Below are 23,342 nucleotides of genomic sequence, written 5' to 3'. Positions count from 1 at the left end.
CCTTCCGTGCCATGCATGATTTCAAACCATGACGTCTTAGTGTATTACCAACAGTAACCTTGGAAACGGTGGTCCCAGCTCTTTTCAGGTCATTGACAGCTCCTCCCGTGTAGTTCTGGGCTGATTTCTCACCTTCCTTAGGATCATTGAGACCCCATGAGGTGAGATCTTGCATGGAGCCCCAGTCCGAGGGCGATTGACAGTCATGTTTAGCTTCTTCCATTTTCTAATGATTGCTCCAACAGTGGACCTTTTTTCACCAAGCTGCTTGGCAATTTCCCCGTAGCCCTTTCCAGCCTTGTGGAGGTGTACAATTTTGTCTCTAGTGTCTTTGGACAGCTCTTTGGTCTTGGCCATGTTAGTAGTTGGATTCTTACTGATTGTATGGGGTGGACAGGTGTCTTTATGCAGCTAACGACCTCAAACAGGTGCATCTAATTTAGGATAATAAATGTAGTGGAGGTGGACATTTTAAAGGCAGACTAACAGATCTTTGAGGGTCAGAATTGTAGCTGATAGACAGGTGTTCAAATACTTATTTGCAGCTGTATCATACAAATAAATAGTTTAAAAATCATATATTGTGATTTCTGGATTTTTTTTTTTAGATTATGTCTCTCACAGTGGACATGCACCTATGATGCCAATTTCAGACCCCTCCATGATTTCTAAGTGGGAGAACTTGCAAAATAGAAGGGTGTTCAAATACTTATTTTCCTCACTGTATATATATATATATATATAAAAAAAAAACTGAATATAGATGTTAAGCCCATTCAGCTTCCTGTCCTGAAGTAAATTAGGTTAAATACAGGCATTCATTCTGCTTTATTATTAGTAAAAAATATAAATAAAAAAAAATCATGTAAAATATATTGATTATTTTTAACAGATGAATATTTCTAATAGACTATGGACTAGTTTAATGGAGATTTGTATCCAGCATAAACTGGCAACTCTTAAAGGACGCATTTTATGTTCATGTATCATAGTAGGAGGGGAATAAAAAAGTCGAGCTGAAAGTTGATGAAAGTCGGTGAAATACTGCGCGCGGATCAGGCGGAAGGAAATTCCCGGCGCTGTTTGAATGTAATGAGAGAAAACGGGAGTCGAGTCTCTGCGCTTCAATGGGGCGCTCTACCGGGACTGTGTTTGTGTAGGGTTGGGATTTCACCTTAAATATTCAAAATGGCGGACGGAGGAGCAGCGAGTCAAGATGAGAGTTCAGCACCAGGTAATCATTACTGCATTTTACATATTCATATTCGTATTCAAACGCTCTTTCTCGCGGGCCACACGAGCACGAAAGCCGGCGCGCAAAAACGAGCGTGTCGGGGAGCCGCCGCCGCCGCGCCTTCACGACCAAACCCGCGGCGGCTTTTTATTCCGTCCGGCGGATTAATTCAGTGTGTGTGTGTGTGTGAGCGTGTGTGTGTGTGTGCGCGCCTGCATATGTGTGTGTGAGAGTGAGAGAGCTCTGAGACGGGTTTTTTTGCGTTGCCAAAAAAATAAAAAAAATTGTGTATGATTTAGAGCCGTGTTTGCTGGTGCACTATACATATTCATAGCGCCTGCGTGCAAAAGCGCCATAGTTTAGCATATTTTATTAATAGTCAATCGGCGGCATGGGTCGATCGGATGCATCTTGTGTCAGGATCACATCCAATGTTATGAGTAGCTAGCAGGCTAAATGCTAATACAGCCGCTTTGTGTGCGCGCGCGCGTGTGTGTGTTTTTGTACTGTAGCTTTGCATATTCATTCAGCCGCAATGAGCCGGCGACTGTGCGTAGTGTGTTTAGTCAAAACGTGCGCCGTGTCAGTGCAGTCAGTGTGTGTTTGGTGTGTGTGTGTGTGTGTGTGTGTGGTTGTGATTTTTTTGGGTGCCTTTGTGCAAACCCGTCTTGTGCGTTATTCATGCGGGCCTGCCGGAGGAGAATGCGCTCTTCAGCATATTCTATAAGAGCGCGCACACGCACGCGCGCGCACACACACACACACACACACACACACACCGTGGTACAAAACGCATTATCGCATGTGTTACATATACACGCACACAACAATACAAGAACAATGCAAACCTGATAACCAGCACTCCTATTCACGTTCCTCTGATCCTGTGTTATAATATTATTATGCTCGCTCTATACCTGCGAGCTTATAACGCGATCCAGCAGGCATGGAAATGTTTCAGTGTTTGGTTGCACATTTCAGCCATTTTTTTCCTTGGCGTTTTGGGTTCTCTCCGTGGACATTGAACCCTCATCGGCTGGCCTGCATAATGCGCAGCTGTTGTTCCTGCTGCATATGTAGCAGGCCAGCTAGCGCCTTCCAGTGCCCAGGATTTCAATCAGGCCTCCGACACTCTGTTTGTGCATTTCTTTTATTTTTCTTTAGACACGACACTGAGTGCTTGTTTGGTTCCATTAACCCTAAAATGCTACTAAATAATAACAATAGTCATCATAAATGCCCCCTTCCTCCCTCCCTTCCCCCGGTACAGGTTTATTCCCCCCTCAGTCGCTGCTGTGGAAAGCGGTCGGCTGTTGTGTGGTTGCCGGAGGGGAGGCGTTTGTTTACCATTGGCCCGAATAAATGCATAAACCTCGGCTTGATTAGCAACTGGGTTCTCATTAGAAAGTCTAATTTGCTGGAGGTGTCACGAAAATGTAGAAAAGGAAGGAGAGAGACGCTGGTTTACAGTTGTTCTTTTTAGAGCCGAGTTCAGGCTTGAACGTGCTACAACACGTTGGTGTTCACACACGGCTTTTGTGAGAGGGATTGGTTTTAGGAGACACGTTGTAGGATCTTTGAAACAAATGGCACTCAGTGTTTTGGGGGTGGGTTGGAAAATGTGTATTCCATAAAAAAAAAAATTTTCCCCCCAAAATGTGAAAAGCAGGCTGTGACATGTAGAATGAGTGTCGAGTGAAAGCAGGTAATTGTGCTGCCATTATGAATTCACTATAGAGTGGGATATAATGGGGCTCTGGTGTGGAGGATCATTTTGTAACACTGGCAGGACTGAGAAATAAAAATGCAATCATTTTGCATGAAGTGTTGATTGATTGATGTATATATGGTTTGATTTATATATATATATAAGGTTGATATATTGAAGAATTAAATACATATACTTGGGATCTCTTTTTTGCTGTATCCTCTTTCCTCAATGTACGAGCTTATCAGGCCATTCATTAGCTGCATCAGGTGTGGCAAATGACCATATGGTAAAAAAAAACAAATAAAGACTTATCCCTTAAGAAGAAGAAAAAATCCCCCCCACCCCCTCAAACACCAAACAAAAACAAATGATCAAATTACGGAGGTCTTATGAGTGCGTTCATTTAATTTCTTTTAATTTTCTGGTAAAAAGTTTGCTGTCAAGACTATTTAAAGATTTTTATATATTTATATATTTATCAAATAGAGAAACCATAAATCTTAAGCTAATAATTAGACTGTGCTAGATTTGCCTTTATAGTGTAATAATTGTATGTTTGGACTATGTTATTTTTCCAAAGTGGAAAAATCCTAAGTTGTATAATTGTAAGTGTTCCACAGATGAACAAATTAAAGTTTTGGGTTTTTTTTGTGCCAAATTTAATGTTTTATAATTAAAACGGCTATAATTTTAATTATTAATTTTCCAGTTGTTGTAAATACACAGTAATTCTATGTAATGCTTATTAGCTCTCTTTTTTAGGGTTTAAAAAGCAGTGAAAAGATAAAGATCTCAGTCTGTAATGTTTCTGTATTTTCATATAATCTTGTAATTCTACAGCTCGTTGCAAATTTGACATCTAAAGTTGATAATCTAACTTGCTGTTAATGTAGTGATTACAGTCACCAATTATAGATTTACTCCTATTTTTAAGCTCCAATCTTAAGTTTTTATATGTAATGTAGGATTTACAGTTACCAAATGTCACACTGCCTTGTACAACCCATAGTGTTTTTGAGCCATGTGAAGTGCAACAAAAACTCTGCAATATTAAATATTTTATGCATATTACGCTTGAATGTCCTTGATGGCTATGATGTGCCCACCCTATTTTTTCGACTAGAAAGTCTCTGTAATTGAATTCAAATGGATCATTTGCATGCAATTATCATTCTGTGTCCATGGTTACTCATACTGAAATTCTCAACACTGTTTATCTTCTTTGTGGCATTCAGCCTGCCTTTCAATAAAACACGACTAATGAGTTCCATATTAAAAATTCCATAATTCTGAATTCTGCAAATTAAGATATTTGCATAATATCAGTGCTCTGACAGCTTGTTAAGATGAGAGAGAGCTATTTTCCGCTTGTTTTTAACAATGTTTTTCAGACTGACTTTGGCACCATTACTTTGAAGTGAGTATTACAGACAAAGTAAAGCAGTGTGGCAATTGTTAACCTTCGGCGTGTTATCTAATTTAGACCGTAAAAATCAAACGCAACATTGGAATGATGCGTTATCGGAGTAGTTGCAGGTACACCATTTCATACTTTCAGCACTTACATTTGCTTAATAAAGTATATGAATTAACATTCACTAAGTCTTCTGGCAAAGTAATTTGCAAAAGTGAATTAAGTTCTTAAAAGAACTGCTAATGAGAGCTGAAGCTAATCTGGGTATGCTAATTATAGTGTCCCATGATAGAGTTAAAGCTGCAGAATTGGTGGGATTTGATCAGTCAAGTGTGTTGAAGTTATAAGGGGAATGTGATGATGATGAAGAAGGATCTTAAGGCAGGCTCTCTGTCTTGAAGCATGACAGTTGGGGGGAAAAGAAAAAGAAATCAATGTAAATTATAATTAAGCTATATGTAGTATTATATATATATATATATATATATATATATATATATATATATATATATATATATATATATATATATATATATATATATATATATATATATATATATATATATAATTCAAATGCCTCACTTTTAATTTTGTGAGTCCATGTGCCATGTATCGATTCTAAACGCAGCTCACTGCTGGTAATTGGACCTGTGTGGGTTCCAGTGAGCTATTGTGCTGATGTGTAGAGGTTATTTCTTTCCCCTTCTTTTCCCCTCCAAAAGCCATCCAATTAATATGCTAATGAGATGATAAATATTTATGAAAAATGTAAATTATGCAGAAAGCTTTCAGAGTGCTGTGTGGAATGAATTGCTTGCAGGACTTCAAAGTGTTGCTGTGCTAACGAGGCAGGGGCGAATTTGCATACGACTTTAATCAGCTGAATACTGATTATGCTTCATTATGGGCACTGCCAGCTGCACTCTTTGTTTCTGCTCTATATTCTGGGGGAAAAAAAAAACTTTTTTCACAGTCTGGTTGTGACGATCATGGCAGTAAGTGAGAGAGGGAGTGAGGAGGGATAAGTGAGAGAAAGAGATCAGGAGAGGAAGTGCAGTCTTCTCTTTAGGCTTAGCTGAACTCGACTGTGCATTATACAGCTGTAGTCTGTAATTGTCTGTTGGTATTCTTTTTGGTGGTTTTACTAGTGTATAAGTATCTCAGGAAGAGAAGTCTGTGCTGTTCTGGGTTGTATTCTGCTTTCGTGGGACGTTTGAGACAGTTGTGGATGCTTACAGAGACCATGCTTGAGAGAACAGGTGCAGCTGTTTCTGGTGAGTGCGATGTGTGTGTGTGCACGTGTGTGTGTGTGGGTGCTGCAATAATCAATATGAGGAGGTCATGCACAACACTAAGTGTTCTTTATGTCATTTAACTGGCGACTAAATACAGCCCTGTGTTGAATTTTATATAATTTAATGCGGAATGGGTTTGCAACGATGAACCTACTTATGATGACATAATGGCATGTTTAGTTCGAGGTCAGTGCTGATGACACAGGGGGAAGGTTTAGTCAAGCCTGTCTCTGTTTCTTTCAGATTCTAGAATGAGTAATCCGTCAGAAACAAATAAATGTGCAATGGAGAGTGGGGACGGAAACACAGGTAAGTTACCTGCCCAAACTAGTTAAGGGCTCAATTGGTTTGCCTCGAAATTAATTTTTGTTTATATGTCTTAATGAATTATTATTCCTTTGACTATTTTTGAAAATGCACTGCTTGGACTTATTGATATTTGTCATTTGGAGAAGCTCTCATGCTTCTGTAATTTTTATATGCAAATCCATCTTAAACATATTTTTGCTTCCTATGCAGTGAAGTCAGAGTGAAATATTTCGGTTTTATGGTCGTGTTGCTCCTCTTATTACATCTGACATAGGAAGAGTAGTGAATGCCTTTGCATATTTATCACAGAAAACCTTTCGATCCAGAAAGAGAGAGCACAAGTCATGTCAGTTGAAAGGGGATTTTGTGGCTTTGATCTATTCAGCAGCCGCCCATTTCTCTCTCTCTCCAGGTGCCCAAACAAACGGACTGGACTTTCAGAGGCAGACGGTGCAAACAACAAATGCAATCACCAATGCACAAGCACAAGCCTTGCTTCAACAGGTAAAGTCTTTCTCTCATTTTCTCACTCTTGCTCTCTCTCTCTCTTTACCAAGCTCTATTTCTTTATCACACTTTGACTCGTCTTTCTCCCTCTCTCTCTCTCTCTCTCTCTCTCTCTCTCTCTCTCTCTCTCTCTCTCTCTCTCTCTCTCTCTCAAAAATCACATGCATGCATAAAACATTAAAATTGTGTCTGATGAAAGCTAACTAAAGAAGCATTTAGGTCACACAGACCACAGGCATACAAACTCATAGGAATGTCAAGATGTCCCCAGGGTCATTGTTCTCTGCTGACATGATATATCCTTTCTGAGTGACTAAACAGCTTTCTGCCCGACTCTATTATTATCCTATGTGTCAATGACTGCTTCAGACTCTCTGTTCACACATCTAATATGATTGTCACATGTCAATAAGTGTGAGCTTGTGTGGTTGTGGGCAAGCAGTCTTGCAGTACATTTTGTTTGATTTGTTGAAAATGCAAAATTAGCACTACACAGACATGCAAGTAGAAAAAAGATTTTATCTTTTTTTTTTTTTTTATAAGGGAAATTAATTGTGCCTATATGCTAATTAGCTGCTCTGCAGTTGCTCGGAAACAGATGGTGGTGAATATGCAAATTAGTGCAGAATTTGCATGCACTGCATAACCGTTTCTTTAATTAACATACCCCACCTCCTTTTTCCCTTCAAGTCTCAGAGGGCTGCAGTGTATTTTTAATCATCATTAATGCAAACTAATATGAAAAGTTTCTTCTATTTTGACTAGGGTCTGTTTTGTGTCTCTTTTTCTACTGCAAAAAACACAACCCTTTTTCTCTTTCTGGATTTTATACAGATTCCTTACATCATATACTCATTTAGTATCTTGACTATGTGGACAATATTCTGAAGTCTTGTCTACGTTATTAAAGGATTGTGAAACATTTTTGTACATTTTGTAGTTACCGAAGTACAGGTAAATAATGTAAGCTCTGACCACATTGAGAGTTTTGACTTTATTGTAATTCAGAGGGTACTTCAAGCATCTAGCCTTCAGCCAGCAGGGTACACTACCCCAGACCTAACTCCAATTGCCAGGTTGTTGGGGTGGGACGTTGTTAGCTAGCTGGCATTAGTGGCATGCTGCCCAAGGAGCTATTGTTTACACATAGTTGTTTTCCTCTATTCCCTATAGAAAAGTCTGTGTTTCGTCATTTGTATAGTGCGTACATGTGACAGATGCGGCTTTTTGGGCTAAAGTGCAATTAGTCAGTATTTACCATTCTTTTAAGCTAATCTGGACAAAAATCTAAATCATATCTGATTGATACGATGCATAGTAATTCAGTAAACAGTCATCAACATACTGATGTTATGATCGTGTCCTAATTCTCAGTTGATCCACCAAGTTTTTCTATACAGTCAGGCTCAGGCAGGTTAATGGGTAAGATTGGGCGATTAAGTCATGTTAGGCATTCAGAATGTTTTACTTAAGAGCATAGTATTAATTCTTCCCTCTGCTAAAATAGTAGATTAATAACTTTAAAGGTGGAATAAACTGATTTATTTTTAGGTCAGATCTTTGTACTATCCTCCTGACAATTATTTTGATATTCAAGAAGCTATTACATGTCAGTATTTTCTGTGGTACCACAATGTCTGTAAACTGTTACTTGTTTAGCTCAGACAGTTCCCCTTATGCACATTCGAGTGATCTAGCTTTTTTTTGTTAACTTCTGCTAAAATCCCTGACTATACTTTGAAATATAGTGCAGAATAGTAGTTTAACTTTTTTGATCATCAGAGATGTTTCTCATATTCTCTCATCTCGCCCTTTCTCTCATTCTACAGTTGACTCTGACTCCAGCTCAACAGCAGTTGTTGCTGCAGCAGGCTCAGGCGCAGCTTTTAGCCGCAGCTGTGCAGCAGCACTCGGCCAGCCAGCAGAGCAGCACCACAGGAGCGAGTATCTCTGCCTCCGCTGCTACTCCGATCACACAGATCCCACTTTCTCAGCCCATTCAGATCACACCTGTAAGAACAACTAAAGCACTCTACAATAATCTATAGTACTGTTATTTTTCTTAATCAATTTCTTAATCAAAAGTGTAATGATTTGACCAACATGATGTGAAGATGTGTAAAAGTTGTTAAACCATGGTTCTCAATATTGAAATATATAAATTCAATTTATGAATGTGAAATTTGGTCGTACTATAGCATTACAACCACTGACCGGTGAAGTGAATTACAGTGATACATTGAATATTTATTCATTTTAATATCAAGTGTACAGTTTTTAATGTTAATGTTTTAGAAACAGAAAAAAATGTGGAAGGACCCCACCTTACAACTTGCAGGACTTCTAGATTTGCTACTAATGTTTTGGTGTCGCTTTGAGTGTTATTGTCAAATCCATGCCTCAATGGAACAGAGCTGTTTTGGTAGCACAAGGGGGACTTACACAATATTTGGCGTGTAGAGGACCAAGAAGATTTTAATTTGGATCATTATTAATATGCTATTGCTGCGGCCTTGTAATATGATATAATAATAATCATTCATTGTCAAGCTATTATTTGTTAGATTTAATAAATTTTTTTCTAATATTATGGCCAGCTGTTCCTAAAATATGCAGATTACCATGTATTGTTCTGTGCAATACCATTGAAAAAGTTCAGTTCTACATTGGTTTTGTAGCCCAGGCATTAATCCTAGTGACTAAGTGTTTTGTCTCTCAGTTTTTTTTTCCCTTTGTTTGTGTGTCACAGCAGTTGCAGCAGCTGCACCAGCAGCAGAACCTCAACTTGCAGCAGTTTGTGCTTGTCCAGCCAGGCCATCCAATTGCCGCCCAGTTGCAGCCAGCGCAGTTTATCATCTCACAGACACCACAGGGCCAGCAGAGTAAGTGCTCACCCATTTTAACCTCTGAACCTGCCCTCTTCATCTGGACATTACAGTTATTAATTTTACTACTATTTTTAACAGGCCTCTTGCAAGCCCAGAATCTTCTAACTCAACTACCTCAAAGTCAAGCCAACCTCCTGCAGAGTCAGCCAAGCATCACTCTTACCACACAGGTCAGAAAATTCCAAACCTTGAAAAATAATGTTGCAAGCACTTATGGAAGTTTAAAAGGGTTTTGACATACCTATAGCCAATGTACAACTAATAGGGCCCAGTTTTAAACTATGAGAAAAGAGGGTCACAGTAAAGCTAGAGTAGTCACATGACTTGATACTGGTTGTGTTTCTCTTGCTATATATATATATATATATATATATATGGCCAAGACCAAAGAGCTGTCCAAAGACACTAGAGACAAAATTGTACACCTCCACAAGGCTGGAAAGGGCTACGGGGAAATTGCCAAGCAGCTTCGTGAAAAAAAGTCCACTGTTGGAGCAATCATTAGAAAATGGAAGAAGCTAAACATGACTGTCAGTCTCCCTCGGACTGGGGCTCCATGCAAGATCTCACCTCGTGGGGTCTCAATGATCCTAAGGAAGGTGAGAAATCAGCCCAAAACTATACAGGAGGAGCTGGTCAATGACCTAAAAACAGCTGGGACCACCGTTTCCAAGGTTACTGTTGGTAATACACTAAGACATCATGGTTTGAAATCATGCATGGCACGGAAGGTTCCCCTGCTTAAACCAGCACATGTCCAGGCACGTCTTAAGTTTGCCAATGACCATTTGGATGATCCAGAGGAGTCATGGGAGAAAGTCATGTGGTCAGATGAGACCAAAATAGAACTTTTGGGTCATAATTCCACTAAACGTGTTTGGAGGAAGAAGAATGATGAGTACAATCCCAAGAACACCATCCCTACTGTGAAGCATGGGGGTGGTAGCATCATGCTTTGGGGGTGTTTTTCTGCACATGGGACAGGGCGACTGCACTGTATTAAGGAGAGGATGACTGGGGCCATGTATTGCGACATTTTGGGGAACAACCTCCTTTCCTCAGTTAGAGCATTGAAGATGGGTCGAGGCTGGGTCTTCCAACATGACAGTGACCCGAAGCACACAGCCAGGATAACCAAGGAGTGGCTCTGTAAGAAGCATATCAAGGTTCTGGCATGGCCTAGCCAGTCTCCAGACCTAAACCCAATAGAGAATCTTTGGAGGGAACTCAAACTCCGTGTTTCTCAGCGACAGGCCAGAAACCTGACTGATCTAGAGAAGATCTGTGTGGAGGAGTGGGTCAAAATCCCTCCTGCAGTGTGTGCAAACCTGGTGAAAAACTACAGGAAACGTTTGACCTCTGTAATTGTAAACAAAGGCTACTGTACCAAATATTAACATTGACTTTCTCAGCTGTATCATACAAATAAATAGTTAAATCATATATTGTGATTTCTGGAATTTTTTTTTTAGCTTATGTCTCTCACAGTGGACATGCACCTATGATGACAATTTCAGACCCCTCCATGATTTCTAAGTGGGAGAACTTGCAAAATAGCAGGGTGTTCAAATACTTATTTTTCTCACTGTATATATTGCCTTCTTGATCTCTACTGTTTAGCCAGCAACACCGACCCGAACGATAGCAGCTACCCCCATCCAGACCCTCTCTCACAACCAGACGACACCAAAGCGATTGGAAACACCCAGTCTGGAGGAACCCAGTGACCTGGAGGAACTTGAGCAGTTTGCCAAAACCTTCAAACAAAGGAGGATCAAACTAGGCTTCACTCAGGTAAACCGCTTTATAAATATACATTTTACATTTTGTGTACATGAGGTTCTTGAACTACTTGTATGAAACGTGTCTTCATGACCATTTGTGCTACACATTTGAAGGGGGATGTCGGCCTTGCTATGGGAAAGCTTTATGGAAATGACTTCAGCCAAACTACCATTTCACGTTTTGAGGCCTTGAACCTAAGCTTTAAAAACATGTGCAAGCTGAAGCCTCTGTTGGAGAAGTGGCTAAATGATGCAGGTATTTCTCTACTCTGGCATCCCCTTTTGCTCTGATTGAATAGAGTATGGAGGAATTACATTGTAGTTAATGCATTGTTTAGATTGAACTGATGAGCATTTTTAAATAATACTTAGTGAAATTTTAACTGCCTATTGTTGTATATACCACAGCATCTTGTGGCAATTTATACAATAATCCCAAAGGTCACTTACCGTTTAACTGTCATGATGAATAAAGAACTTGTTTGGGACTTTAGAGCAGGATTGCATGAGCTACAGTAGCTTCAGATACTTATATCCGCCTGTGTGTGTTTGTACGTGCTGTGTGTGCAGAGAACCAGACGTCGGACCAAGGCCTGTCCAGCCCCAGTTCTATTGGCTCCCCTGGGCTGGGCATGGAGGGTCTCAACCGCCGTCGCAAGAAGAGAACCAGCATCGAGACAAACATCAGAGTGGCCTTAGAAAAGAGCTTTCTAGAGGTGAGGAATGTTTGAATTGGTCAGCACTGCTTTTTCTTAGTTTAAAAAAAAACTTTCTTTCGGCTTCTCCCGTTAGGGGTCGCCACAGCGGATCCTCCGCATGCTTTTTCTTAGTTTAATTATTGTTATTATTATTATTATTTTTAATAATGGGGGAGATGTGGGAAGAGTGTTTAAAGTTTCAGTGGCTATCTTATGCTGAAAGGGCGTCTTTTTGTCCTCTTCAAGCAGAACCAAAAACCTACCTCTGAGGAGATCACCATGATCGCTGATCAGCTGAACATGGAGAAGGAGGTGATCCGTGTGTGGTTCTGCAACCGTCGGCAGAAAGAGAAGAGGATCAACCCGCCCAGCAGTGGCAGTGCTGCCAGCACCCCTATTAAAGCAATCTTTTCCCCATCCACACCCCTGGTGCGCTGAATTGTACATTAAATGATCAGACTTGCCAATTAAAAGAAAAAGCTGATATTTAAACTATGCATGAAATATTATGTTTTTAGTAACTGAGAAGTTTTTAAACATTCCTAAGTCTTTTTTTTGCCTTTCTTTTTTTAATAGGTGACTAGCACAGCCAGTCTTGTGACTAGTAGCACCTCGACCCCACTGACTGTAAATCCTGTTCTGCCTCTCACCAGCACAAGCATTTCCAGCATTGGACTCGCTGGTAAGCTTTACCAAACCACTGGTAATGGCTAAAGATCTGTGTTTGAAGTTATAGGACACAGAAAGGCATGTCTGTTTTTCTGTTCAGTTTCTTGCTTAGGTTTATGTTGTCATGTTTGGTGCTATCATTAGCTCACTGTCCTGTTCTTTTTTTCAGGCACGACTGTGGGCTCCGCAACTACTAAGACCGCATCCGCTATCTACACCATGCCCGCAATGACCACGGCAACCTCTTCGCCCTCGCTTAGCCCCTCCCCCAGTGTGCCACAGGCCATGTCGGCTGAGTCGGTGGTGACTCAGGAGTCAGCAAGCACCATTACCCAGGCACCCACTACGCTGGTAAACACACTGGGCACGGGCCAGGTAATGGTGGCTGCGTCAAGCCTGTCTGCTGCACTACAGGGAGCTGCACAGCTGCCTACCAGCGCCAGCCTTGCCGCCATGGCTGCAGCCGCCGGCCTCAACCCAGGCCTCATGGCCTCTTCACAGTTCACTCCTGGGTATGTGGAACTATGAAATATTTTGACATAATGTCTTCTAGATTGCATCTAGATTAGTAAGTGCATTTAAGTCATACTGACTCATTTATTTGTCTTTTGTTACGTAGCAGAAGTTAGTTAATGTTAGGAGGTACTGCATAGAAAAGTATTTCTTTAAATTTACAATTTACACATAAAGCCGAATGATTCTGTCAGTCATCCAAAAAGGTTTTTTTCTATTATGTGTGTGCTAATTAGTGGGGCTCTGCTGAGTCTGGGTCCTGGTGGTCTGGGCAGTGCATTGAGTCCAGCACTGATGAGCAACAGTACTCTAGCCACTATCCAAGGTGTGTGGAATGGCAAGTACACCTGATATTTTATTATTACTCTTCATCACATATAATTCAGTTCAATTATGTTTTACTTGTATAGTGCTTTAACAATGGATTGCCTAAAAGCAGCTTTACACAGATAATGTGGTAAGAAAAAATGAATGTTTGTTCTTTATAAGTGTGTAAGTTTGTCCCTAATGAGCAAGTCAGTGGTGTCTGTGGCAAGGAAAAACTCCCTAAGATAGCATAAGGAAGAAACCTTGAGAGGAACCAGACTCAAGAGGAAATGCATCCTGATCTGGGTGGCACAGGATGTCCATTTATAACAGCTAAACGATGTTGAGGTGTGCAGTGATGATGATCAAATGCAAACAGTAGTCCTGAGTCATTGTAGCAGACTGTTGACATTAAGTAAAGTCCACTGCACTGTGCAAGACTCACTATGACAGCGTAACTAAAAGGGAGAGCCAGAAGTTAACACAGACATGAGGGAACTCTGGGATAAGAGACGACCCACCACACCACCGTCAACAAACCTGAGTGAACGCTTTAGAGTGAGGGGATGACAGCATACAAATATCCCAGTTCACAGGACACACAGATCTGCTCTTTAACCTAAGAAAAACCTACTGATAAAAGGCTTGACTAAATAAATATGTTATCAGCCTCAACTTGATCACCAAGACTGTGTCTGAGTCCCGAACACAATCGAAATTCCATTACCGAGGGGCTTTATAAAAGAAAGCTTTGCCGCCTGCTGTAGTCTTTATTGTTTGAGGTACCAACAAATAGCCTGTACCTTTTGATCTAAGTAGGCATGGGGATCACAATAGTACAGAAATTCACTCAGATACTGTGGCGCAAGACCGTTAAGTGCTTTATACATCAGTATTAGTATTTTAGTCAATGCAAGATTTAATAGGGAGTCAGTGTATTTTAATTAAAACAGAAGTGATGTCATATTTTCTCGATCTAGTAAGGACTCTTGCTGCTGCATTTCGGACTAACTGAAACTTGTTTATGCACTTACCCGAACACCCAGACAGTAACGCTTTACAATAGTCTAATTTAGATGCAACAAAAGCATAAACTAGTTTTTCTGCATTCTGTAACGACGACATATTTCTAATTTCAGCAATATTTCTAAGGTGAAAGAAGGCTATCCTGGTAATATTATTCACATGAGCCTCAAAGGAAAGACTAGGGTCAATAATCACACCAAGGTCTTTGCTGTACACACTGAGACAGAAACACCATCCAAAGATGCAACGTAATCAAAAAGTTTACTCCTAGCTGCATGTGGTCCTAGTAAAAGTTTCTTCCATCTTCTCCGAGTTGAGCAGAAGAGAGTTAAAAATCATCCACTGTCTAATGTGCTTTACACACTCCTCAACATTTTTAAGCTGATCTCTCTCATTTGGCTTTGTTTAAATTGTGTATCATCAGCATAGCAATGGAATCTAATATAATGTTTACATATAATTTCAGTCATAAAAGACAGATTCTTGCGGAACACCAAACTTTACCTCAGAGAGTGTGGAGAACTCACCATACATCAACAAAATGATAGCGTTCAGTCAGATAAGACCTATGCCAGGATAGAGCTGCTCCCATTTTTCCAACAACATTTCCTAGCAAGGAGGATATTATGATTAATGGTGTCAAAAGCTGCACTAAGGTTGAGCAAAACAAGTAAAGAGACACAACTCTGATCAGAGGCCAATAGCAGGTTATTTATCACGTTAACCAGCACCGTCTCTGTGCTATGATGAGGCCTTAATCTGACTGATACATTTAGAACATGTTCTAAAGTAGGTGGGAGCATAACTGTTAATTTCTAGGTACAAATGCCACGGAGCCACAGAAATTTGCTTTTTATTTAATCTCTGCAAAGCTTAAATGCTTTCCATTGCACTATGCTTGCCATTTGGTAAATTAAAAATTCCATGTGAAAGGTAACCTCTTATTAGTTAGATAATTCTGTTGACTTTGCATTCTCCGTAGCTCTGGCCTCAAGCGGTACTCTACCCATCACCTCTTTGGATGGCAGTGGGAACTTGCTTTTTGCCAACGCTGGCAGCACGCCGAACCTGGTGACAGCACCACTCTTCCTGAACCCGCAGAACCTGTCACTGCTCACCAGCAACCCGGTGAGCCTGGTCTCGGCCGGAGGAGCTGCAGGGGCTGGCGGAGCCCTTAATCTGCATGTTGCCGCAGACCACAATGCCGTCACCACGGCAACAGTGCCCGCCTCCACCATCAGCACCGCCTCCAAAGCCCAGTGAAAGCCCCACCCACCTTGGTCCTACTCTTTTCTTCTTCCTTCTCTTTTCCTTTTCATCAATCATTATTTAATCCCTCTGCTACCACCAAAAAGAAACTTACTAAAATGAAGTTTTCTATTATGTTAATATTTTTGTTTTATTTTTCATACCTTCATTTATTTTCTTTTAAACATTGTTTTTTGACCTTGTTGCCTGCTTTGATTTTTCAGCAACAAACTCCATGAATGTTGGCGTTACAAGAGAGTCAAGCGTTAAGATGGCCAAAAATGAACTGTGTCTGGGCTGTGCGCTTGCTCAATTGGTAATGCAAAGACAGCTTTAACTGAGTGATTTTAACTCACTCTACGTTTTCATGTATACGTTCTTATTTGATCCTAAAACACTCCTAACCAAAACACATACCTATGTTTATATTTTAACTGTTGACTTACTCCTTATTAATAGCATATTAGCCTTTACTGTGATTGTTGTTACTGAGGAACTTTTACGACACCTTTTGATTTCAACTGTTTTTGCCAGAGGTGCTGCCTTGCAGGCCTTCGGAACCTTCATATCAACTCTTTCTTTTATTTCTTTGGCTTATGTTTTCTTTGATCTAATGCAGTTTTGATCCTTTATAATTCTCACATGTGGTTTCAAGGCTTTAAAGGAGTAATATGTGGCTGTGATACGGTTTCATTGCTTTAAGGAATCGTTTGTATGGTCGCTGTCTCGAAACACTGATTTAACAGAAGAAACTCTCAATACCTGGTAGCAAATGTTTTTAAACGCTTTCTAGTCTGGGTCTAAAGTGTGGACCCGGATGTGAGCTTATTTACATAAGACAAATAGCTTTAAATGATTGCACGAGCAGTCTTTACAAAGGTGACAGGTCTTAGGCTGCAATATCTGGGCAGTATAGACCTCAGTCACTTTTAAAGAATGTGGAGATGGTGCACTGAGAGCTCCTGATACTGTTATGCTACTGCTTAGTGGTATAACCATTTGATGCCTAGACTGTGACCTGTATTTGTCCCAAAGTCTGTCAGCCTCTTAAGGTCTTCCCATCACAGGGTGTGCTGTCTGTAGTGTCCATAGTTGAGTTATAGGAGTTTGCTTTGTGTGTGTGTGTGTGTGTGTGTGTGTGTGTGTGTGTGTGTGTGTGTGTGTGTGTGTGTGTGTGTGTGTGTGTGTGTGTGTGTGTGTGTTTGTGTGTGTGTGTTTGTGTGTGTGTGTGTGTGTGTGTGTGTGTGTGTGTGTGAGGAGGATGCCACCTGATATCTGGTGGCAAATGTAACATTTCAAGACACAACTTGGCCCTGGGGAGAAAGGCCTGGTTGTCCTCTGTCCAGGAGAGTTTTAAGGTGTTTGTTTTTCTACTTGTGCACAGTACCTGTACCAAAAAACTGGATTTGAGAACTGTGGTCTGCCTGGTTGTTTAGCGGGGGAAAAAATGTCATGTTGTGAGTAAGAGGTTGTTGTTTTTTTTCTTTTTTTTCTTCAAGGTCTTTGGCTGGCCTCTCTTTATGATATACCAAAAATCTTTGTTAAAACATGTTGCTGTATATTACCATTGTAGCGGTAAGTTAAAATATTTATGAGTGGAAGCTCTTGGTAAACCACAGGAAATATTATAATGCAATATTTTGAAGATCATTTCCAAAGACGAAACTATTTTTTATTTTGGTTGAGATGGCTTCCCCTGCTCTGCTTCGTCTTGTTTGTGCAGCTAACCAAATAACCCGAGTAGATGGGGAGGGTGGAGGTTTGACAAAAGGGTGGAGGTGGTCAGGACCATGCACTGCAGCATAAACACCCCAAAGTAACCTGACCCCTTCCAGATTGTTGTTGAGAGGACTTTTTGAGTGAGAGGTAAAAGGGGGTAGGCTTTATGCAGCCCCCCTTCCCCCACCCATAAATCTAATATATTTCAAAGACTTGCTGTGTGCAGAAGGAAACAAGGTGCTTTTTGTTGTACTGGTTCTTGTTTTCTGTGTGATTTTAAGGTACCAGAGTGTTTTGTTTCTTAATAGACTGAAATATTCACTAGCTAGGCAGGTTTGGGTCAATATTTAGGAGCTTTAGCAGATTGATCTGTTATTCTCCCCTTTCCAATGTAATTCAGCCATGATGTAAAGCTTGAACCAAAGTCGTTTTCTTGCTAGCTGCTGTGCCTGTGGGGATCAGCTAAATGCTGGCCACACTCACCACTCTACACTACTGACAAGCTTCCTCATGTCTTACTTCTTTTATTTTATACTAAACTCATACAACGCATAAAAAAAGATACTTAAATGACTTGTTTAGCTTTAAAAGTGTAATACCGCTTGTGTTCTGCTCACTTATTTTTAAATATGTTTTTTTTTTTTTTTTATGTTCGAGTGTAGTTAATGGCCTCAAGTGCCGAATATTCCTCCACTGTTTTACATTTCAGTCATTTACTTGTCATCCTAGAGGCTTCCTAAATCAGTTCCCATCCTCCGTAGAGTTCACTGGAATCTACTGTGCGGCATTAGCTTTTACACTTTTGCCACTGTAGTGTATAAGACTGTGTGGACTGTGGAAAAATCCGAAACCACTCCACTGTTTGACTGTCCTCTAAGCCTGGCGCAGCACTGGTACACACAAACTTATTAGGTTATAACGGTACATATTGTGGTATACCAAAACCACTTTTACATGTAGAGAGTTAATATGCAGTCAGGATTAATTTATTGTTTTAAATCTTAATTTATGTTTGGTTTAACCATGATTCTGGTCTTTCAGCTCATTAAAAATAGTTGCTTTACTTTTAGAATGTCTGATTAAGAGCGTTCGTGCTCTGTCAACCAGACATCAGGTCACATTAGCTATAAAAACATGTATCGTGTAACACTAATGCTCAATGCCTCAGTTATCATTCTTTTTTCATGTGTTTTCACTTAACCCCATATGTACGGGCTGGAGGATAACTGTCAAACATTTTCTGTATCTCAGTCTGCTATCCAATTCAGCCATGCTTGTATTTTTTTATTATTTTTTTTTTTTATATTACCTCATCAGCACTTAAATGGAAGGTTCGCTTTAAGCAAAATGGCACCAACAGACAAGAGCTTTTAATGTTCAAATCGTCTTTTTAAATAATTTCAATACTGCATAAAAAAAAAAAAACAAACAAGCAAAAAAACATTAAGCCGAACTACTACTGCTGTTTCATGTACAACTACTTATAGGGTACCTCCAATTTTATTTTTTTATTTTTTGTCCTACTTGCCAAAGTGAAAAGCCTTTGTCTTTGTGGCTTGTTGCTGCTCACTCAGCCGGTTCTGTCCTGAGGCTACCACATGGCCTCATTGGACTGTAGTAGTTTTATGTATGGTTGTGTATCTCTGTTGTTTTAGTGCAGTTGGTGTGGTGCCGGGACGTGTGGGGAGTTACTGAGATATTTATCTGAGGAACGACTTAAATAATTAGAAAGAACTGTTTTCCCTAAATTCTATATATAGATATATAAATATACATATGTAATATACTCATATTTTATAATTCAACTATTCTGAAGATTTGAATGTAGTGTTTGTCATGCTTATTCACAAAAAGAAAAACTACCAAAAAAATAAAATAAAATAATACCTTACTTTTTATGATAGCAATTGAACTGAAACTGAAAACCCTCAAAACCAAAAATTTAATGCCGCACCGTTTGAATGTGGAACAAGCTGCCATTTACACTCTTCACAATTATAGTTTGTTGAATAAGGGGGCTTGCCATGGTGCTCCTAGCTTTTACAGTTGCCTGGGGAAATGAACCCACAAAGCACCTGCTCTTAACTTTAAGTTGATTAATGACTTGTAATTGATTGTTAAAAGAAAATTAAGTCAATGAAAAATTATTTCCACTTTTTTACACACACACACACACACACACACACACACACACACACACACACACACACACACACACACACACACATATATATATATATATATATATATATATATATATATATATATATATATATATATATATATATATAGCATAAGGGAGCAACATCACTGGCTTTCTTAGTTTGACTAAATTAACTTATCATTTATGCCTTTTATACTATTATTTTAGATGATTGACGCTTTGTAGCAAACTATAGTATGCACATCGGTGAGTGCATATTTGTGTGTTTGGATGAGTGAGAGGACGCATTCCCGCATGTTTTTGTGTCTAAATCACATATTGATCGTTGAAATAACGCTGTGAGTCTTAGACTTTTTTATGTTTTATTTTTAAAACCATACAAAATGTTGCTATTTTGGTGTGACTTTCCAGGTTGTGAAACCTGTTGCAAAAAGCTTTACTAATAACCCAACTCCAGCTGTTGTTTAGGTAAACTGGGTTGTCCTTCTTCTTGGTAGCTGTGCATTCTACTTCAGAGGTCATCTTGTAGGAAAATATTTTTCTCTGAATTTGATTAAACTGATTAGAAGTAAGACTTCTAGCTAATGATCAGTTGGGAAACATATAGGAAATATTAATAATCTTGATGTCCACCATTTCCGAAAGCATTTATGACTGATTTAGGCAATGTTGACCACTTGGCTTTATGCTTTTAACCTGTGATTGGATTAAATAGTGTTCCAGAGCCAAATGCAACTGATAGAATGGGGACTTTGCATTTCTGCAGCAGACTCTGTTGTAGTGTTAATGTAGATAAGTGCTCCGGTAGAGATTTTGTTTTTTGTGGAACAGCAGTAGTCATATAGTTTCTGGCCTGTATATTGACGCAGAAGGCCTTCAGTCTATTGCTGGAAAAGGATAAAGGTGGTCGCAGTCATGGACCCGATGGCTGAGCTTGCTGGACTGGGTAAAGGAGCTGTTGTATACCTCATTTCTAACTCGAGACAGAGTAAAAAACCTACTTTAATCTATTTTGAAAAGCAAACAAGCAAAGAAAACATGAAACCTAATAAAAAATGTCCTGAAAGAGGAGCCTGCAGATGTCTATGGGGCGAGGGTCTAGCAGCTGCTCCAAAGACACACAACACACACATACACTTGTTAATGCCAAACTTGTAGAGTATGACTCGTGGTTTGATTCTTCATTTTTTTATATTTTACTTTTAAATATAGTGAACGCATATTATAGGCATATTTATTTTGCACCATTGTCTTTGTAGTTCACCTTGAAGTTTATTTTTATGATTTGACAATCGTCTCCTTAATGTCCTTCATTTGTATGAATGTAACTGCAGGGCTTATTTGGTGTGTATGTGTGTGTGTGCGTCCTCTTCATGGCCCTCACAGTCGCCAGCCCTCATCCTTTCTGTGGTAACCAAAGACTTACAAAGTGATTGGAGATATTGGAGATATGGACTCAGCTGTAATTCCTTTGTACCCTCCTGATATCATGAGATGACGATAAGGACAGAGGGCAGGCTTCTCCAAGGGACTCTGAAAAATTAACCCTTCTTTGACTGGGTGATGTTAGTTATTACACACTGAAGGACATCCTGTGCACACTGCAACTGGCTCAGGATGAACTGTCTGCTCTCTGGACTCAATGCCTTTTGTCTTTATAGATGTAACCAAGTAAATCTGTTTCTATGAGTGTCTCTAACCAAAAAAACCCCACACATCTGACCTCTCTAAGGTTACTTGCTCTGTACTGATGTCTCGTTATTTTGTTTGTGCTGTTTTTAACTTCTCTCCTTCAAATTTGTCTCTGCTGTTTTCCGCCATCTTGATTTCCCTGTGCAACTATGCATTGTTATCCTGTTTGCCGCTGGAGCAGTGTCTCTGCAACACCGCTCTTAACCAAATGGGTCTTCGACTCTTCACTTAGCAGCTTTATATGGAGTGTAAGGTCGACAGACACTCCAAGCTCTATCCCAAAGCAAAAATCCAAATATGAAATGTTTGACACATGCAGATACCAAAGATGACACTTTCTTTTGTCCTGTTTCGCTCTCTTCCTCTCCAAGCCCTTCAGCGTGTGTATTAAACAACAGATCCCAGCTCTGACATTAATCTTAACCTCAGTAATTCCAAAGCTTAGATGTATATTTTGGTATTTTTCTGAAATACTTAAGGGAAGAAAAAAAAAAAAAAAAAAAAAAAAAGTGGCATTTTAAAATTCTGATTTGTTGGATGTATTGCTCTTTTTTTCTCACAGCATGGAGTTAACTGAAAAACTGTCTTACTATTAGTAGGTTAAACAAATAGTATTTTTATACGTTTTGGGTGTGTCTGTGTATGTGATTATCAGTTTCACTGCCCAAATTACCATTGCTTTTCTTTTTTTTTCTTCTTTTTAACAAATGAGAAAAAAAAAAAAAATAGGAAAATGTACATAGTGTTTCACTCGAGGACTGTAAATGGTCATTATCATTTCCTACAGCTAAATCTTTTTTTTTTCCTTCACCAGTGTCAAAGTAGATTGTATTTCTGTGTGTCTTATCAGAACTCTAAAGCCACTGTTGTAATAGTGAGGCTCATTTCTTGTTCCTTGTGTATTACTATGAGCAGGGCTTCAATGGCTCTCACTCTCAACACAAGCTTTTAACTGGACTCTGCAACGGCTACATCACGGTAGCTTAGAACTGACTGATTGTGTAGAAATATAAGTATGTGAATCAGGATATATGGTAGATTAGATTACCTTTTTTTTTTTTTTTTCGTCTGCTGTATTTTTTTTTTTTTAATATATAAAGATAATCTTTACTGTAACTGTACAGATCTCTTTTGTTGTAAACATCATTAAACCATTTTCCAAGTGTTTTCATATTGTAAGAAGTCTTGAGTCGTGGTTTGGGTGCCTTTTTTTTACTGATGTACAAACACCAACTCTGTGAGAAAGTATTACAGATTACGATCTTATCCATTCAATGATAAGCTCTTACTGCAATAATTCAGTCTTTGATTTGATCAGCATGACATAAAATCAAGATGGTTTAAAAAGGAAGCAAATAACAAAGATCGGGGGGGCATGTTTATTAGCAAAATATAGCCTACTTTTCTGCCAATTAGGTTTAGAACATACAGCTTTTTTGGTATGGAAAAATCTATGCATGTAGACTTTACTGTACAGAAAAAAAATAAAAAATAATATATATATATATATATATATATATATATATATATAAAATATAATGCACTGAATTGACAGTTGTTACTCAGTATACTTCTTTATTTGGGAAAGCCAATAGGACGACACTCCAGTCCTGAGGCCTGCTGGACACAACTGTGTTTAATGTGTCTCATGTTCACGCTTTGGCATAAGAAGCTGTTTCTCTTGTTTTTATTATATGATAATCTACAGTAGGAATGTCTGAGACATGGGCTTTCTTTTTATCATTACAAGAAAATCCACTATTCTACTGCATATACATTAGCTGTACTGTACTAGAAATCTGCTGCAAATGACCATGAAAAGCACATTTGCAGACACAATAAGTGGTGATCAGTATTTCTATATCACGTCAAAAAAATCCCTAAGGGCATGCTTTCTGAATTACAGCACCATTTGTTGGGCAAAAAAAATCAACAAATTTATATATGTTATAATAGATGGTAGTTAAGTACCATGATTAACATCCAGAAGCGTTTTCACTTTTTCTACCATGCAGTCCTCTTTACTATGAAACCATCTTTGTAACTTAACTGTTAAGCACCAATCTAAATATAATAAAATTGTAAAATTGAGAACAATGACAAGAATTTTTTTACAATTCCGAAAATATACAACATCTGGGTGGCTTTGCAACTTTTTTTACTTA

At 39.2% G+C, this 23,342-nt stretch overlaps 1 protein-coding gene across 5 annotated transcripts; it reads left to right on the top strand.

The window, feature by feature from the left end:
- Nucleotides 1–1,019: 1,019 nt before the first annotated feature.
- On the top strand, nt 1,020–23,288 carry pou2f1b (POU class 2 homeobox 1b). Of its 5 annotated transcripts, none has more exons than XM_083536999.1 (15): nt 1,020–1,234; nt 5,898–5,963; nt 6,376–6,467; nt 8,300–8,482; nt 9,220–9,352; nt 9,437–9,528; nt 10,979–11,152; nt 11,257–11,398; nt 11,713–11,858; nt 12,090–12,269; nt 12,417–12,522; nt 12,679–13,021; nt 13,259–13,347; nt 15,337–16,756; nt 16,863–23,288. In XM_083536999.1, exons 1-14 carry the CDS (start codon nt 1,189–1,191, stop codon nt 15,615–15,617), a joined length of 2,073 nt encoding a protein of 690 aa, XP_083393125.1. In that variant the 5' UTR covers nt 1,020–1,188; the 3' UTR covers nt 15,618–16,756; nt 16,863–23,288. The 5 variants fall into 5 exon arrangements, with proteins under 5 accessions (XP_083393125.1, XP_083393122.1, XP_083393121.1 ...); XM_083536996.1 differs by having other exon boundaries at nt 13,259–13,359; nt 15,337–16,754; nt 16,860–23,288; XM_083536995.1 differs by having other exon boundaries at nt 12,087–12,269; nt 13,259–13,359; nt 15,337–16,754; nt 16,860–23,288.
- Nucleotides 23,289–23,342: the final 54 nt, after the last annotated feature.

The sequence above is a fragment of the Silurus aristotelis genome, assembly GCF_946808225.1.
Source record: "Silurus aristotelis genome assembly, chromosome: 3".
Lineage (NCBI taxonomy): Eukaryota > Metazoa > Chordata > Actinopteri > Siluriformes > Siluridae > Silurus > Silurus aristotelis.
The sequence above is the reverse complement of the archived record's forward strand: the minus strand, read 5'-3'. Positions and strand labels throughout refer to the sequence as shown.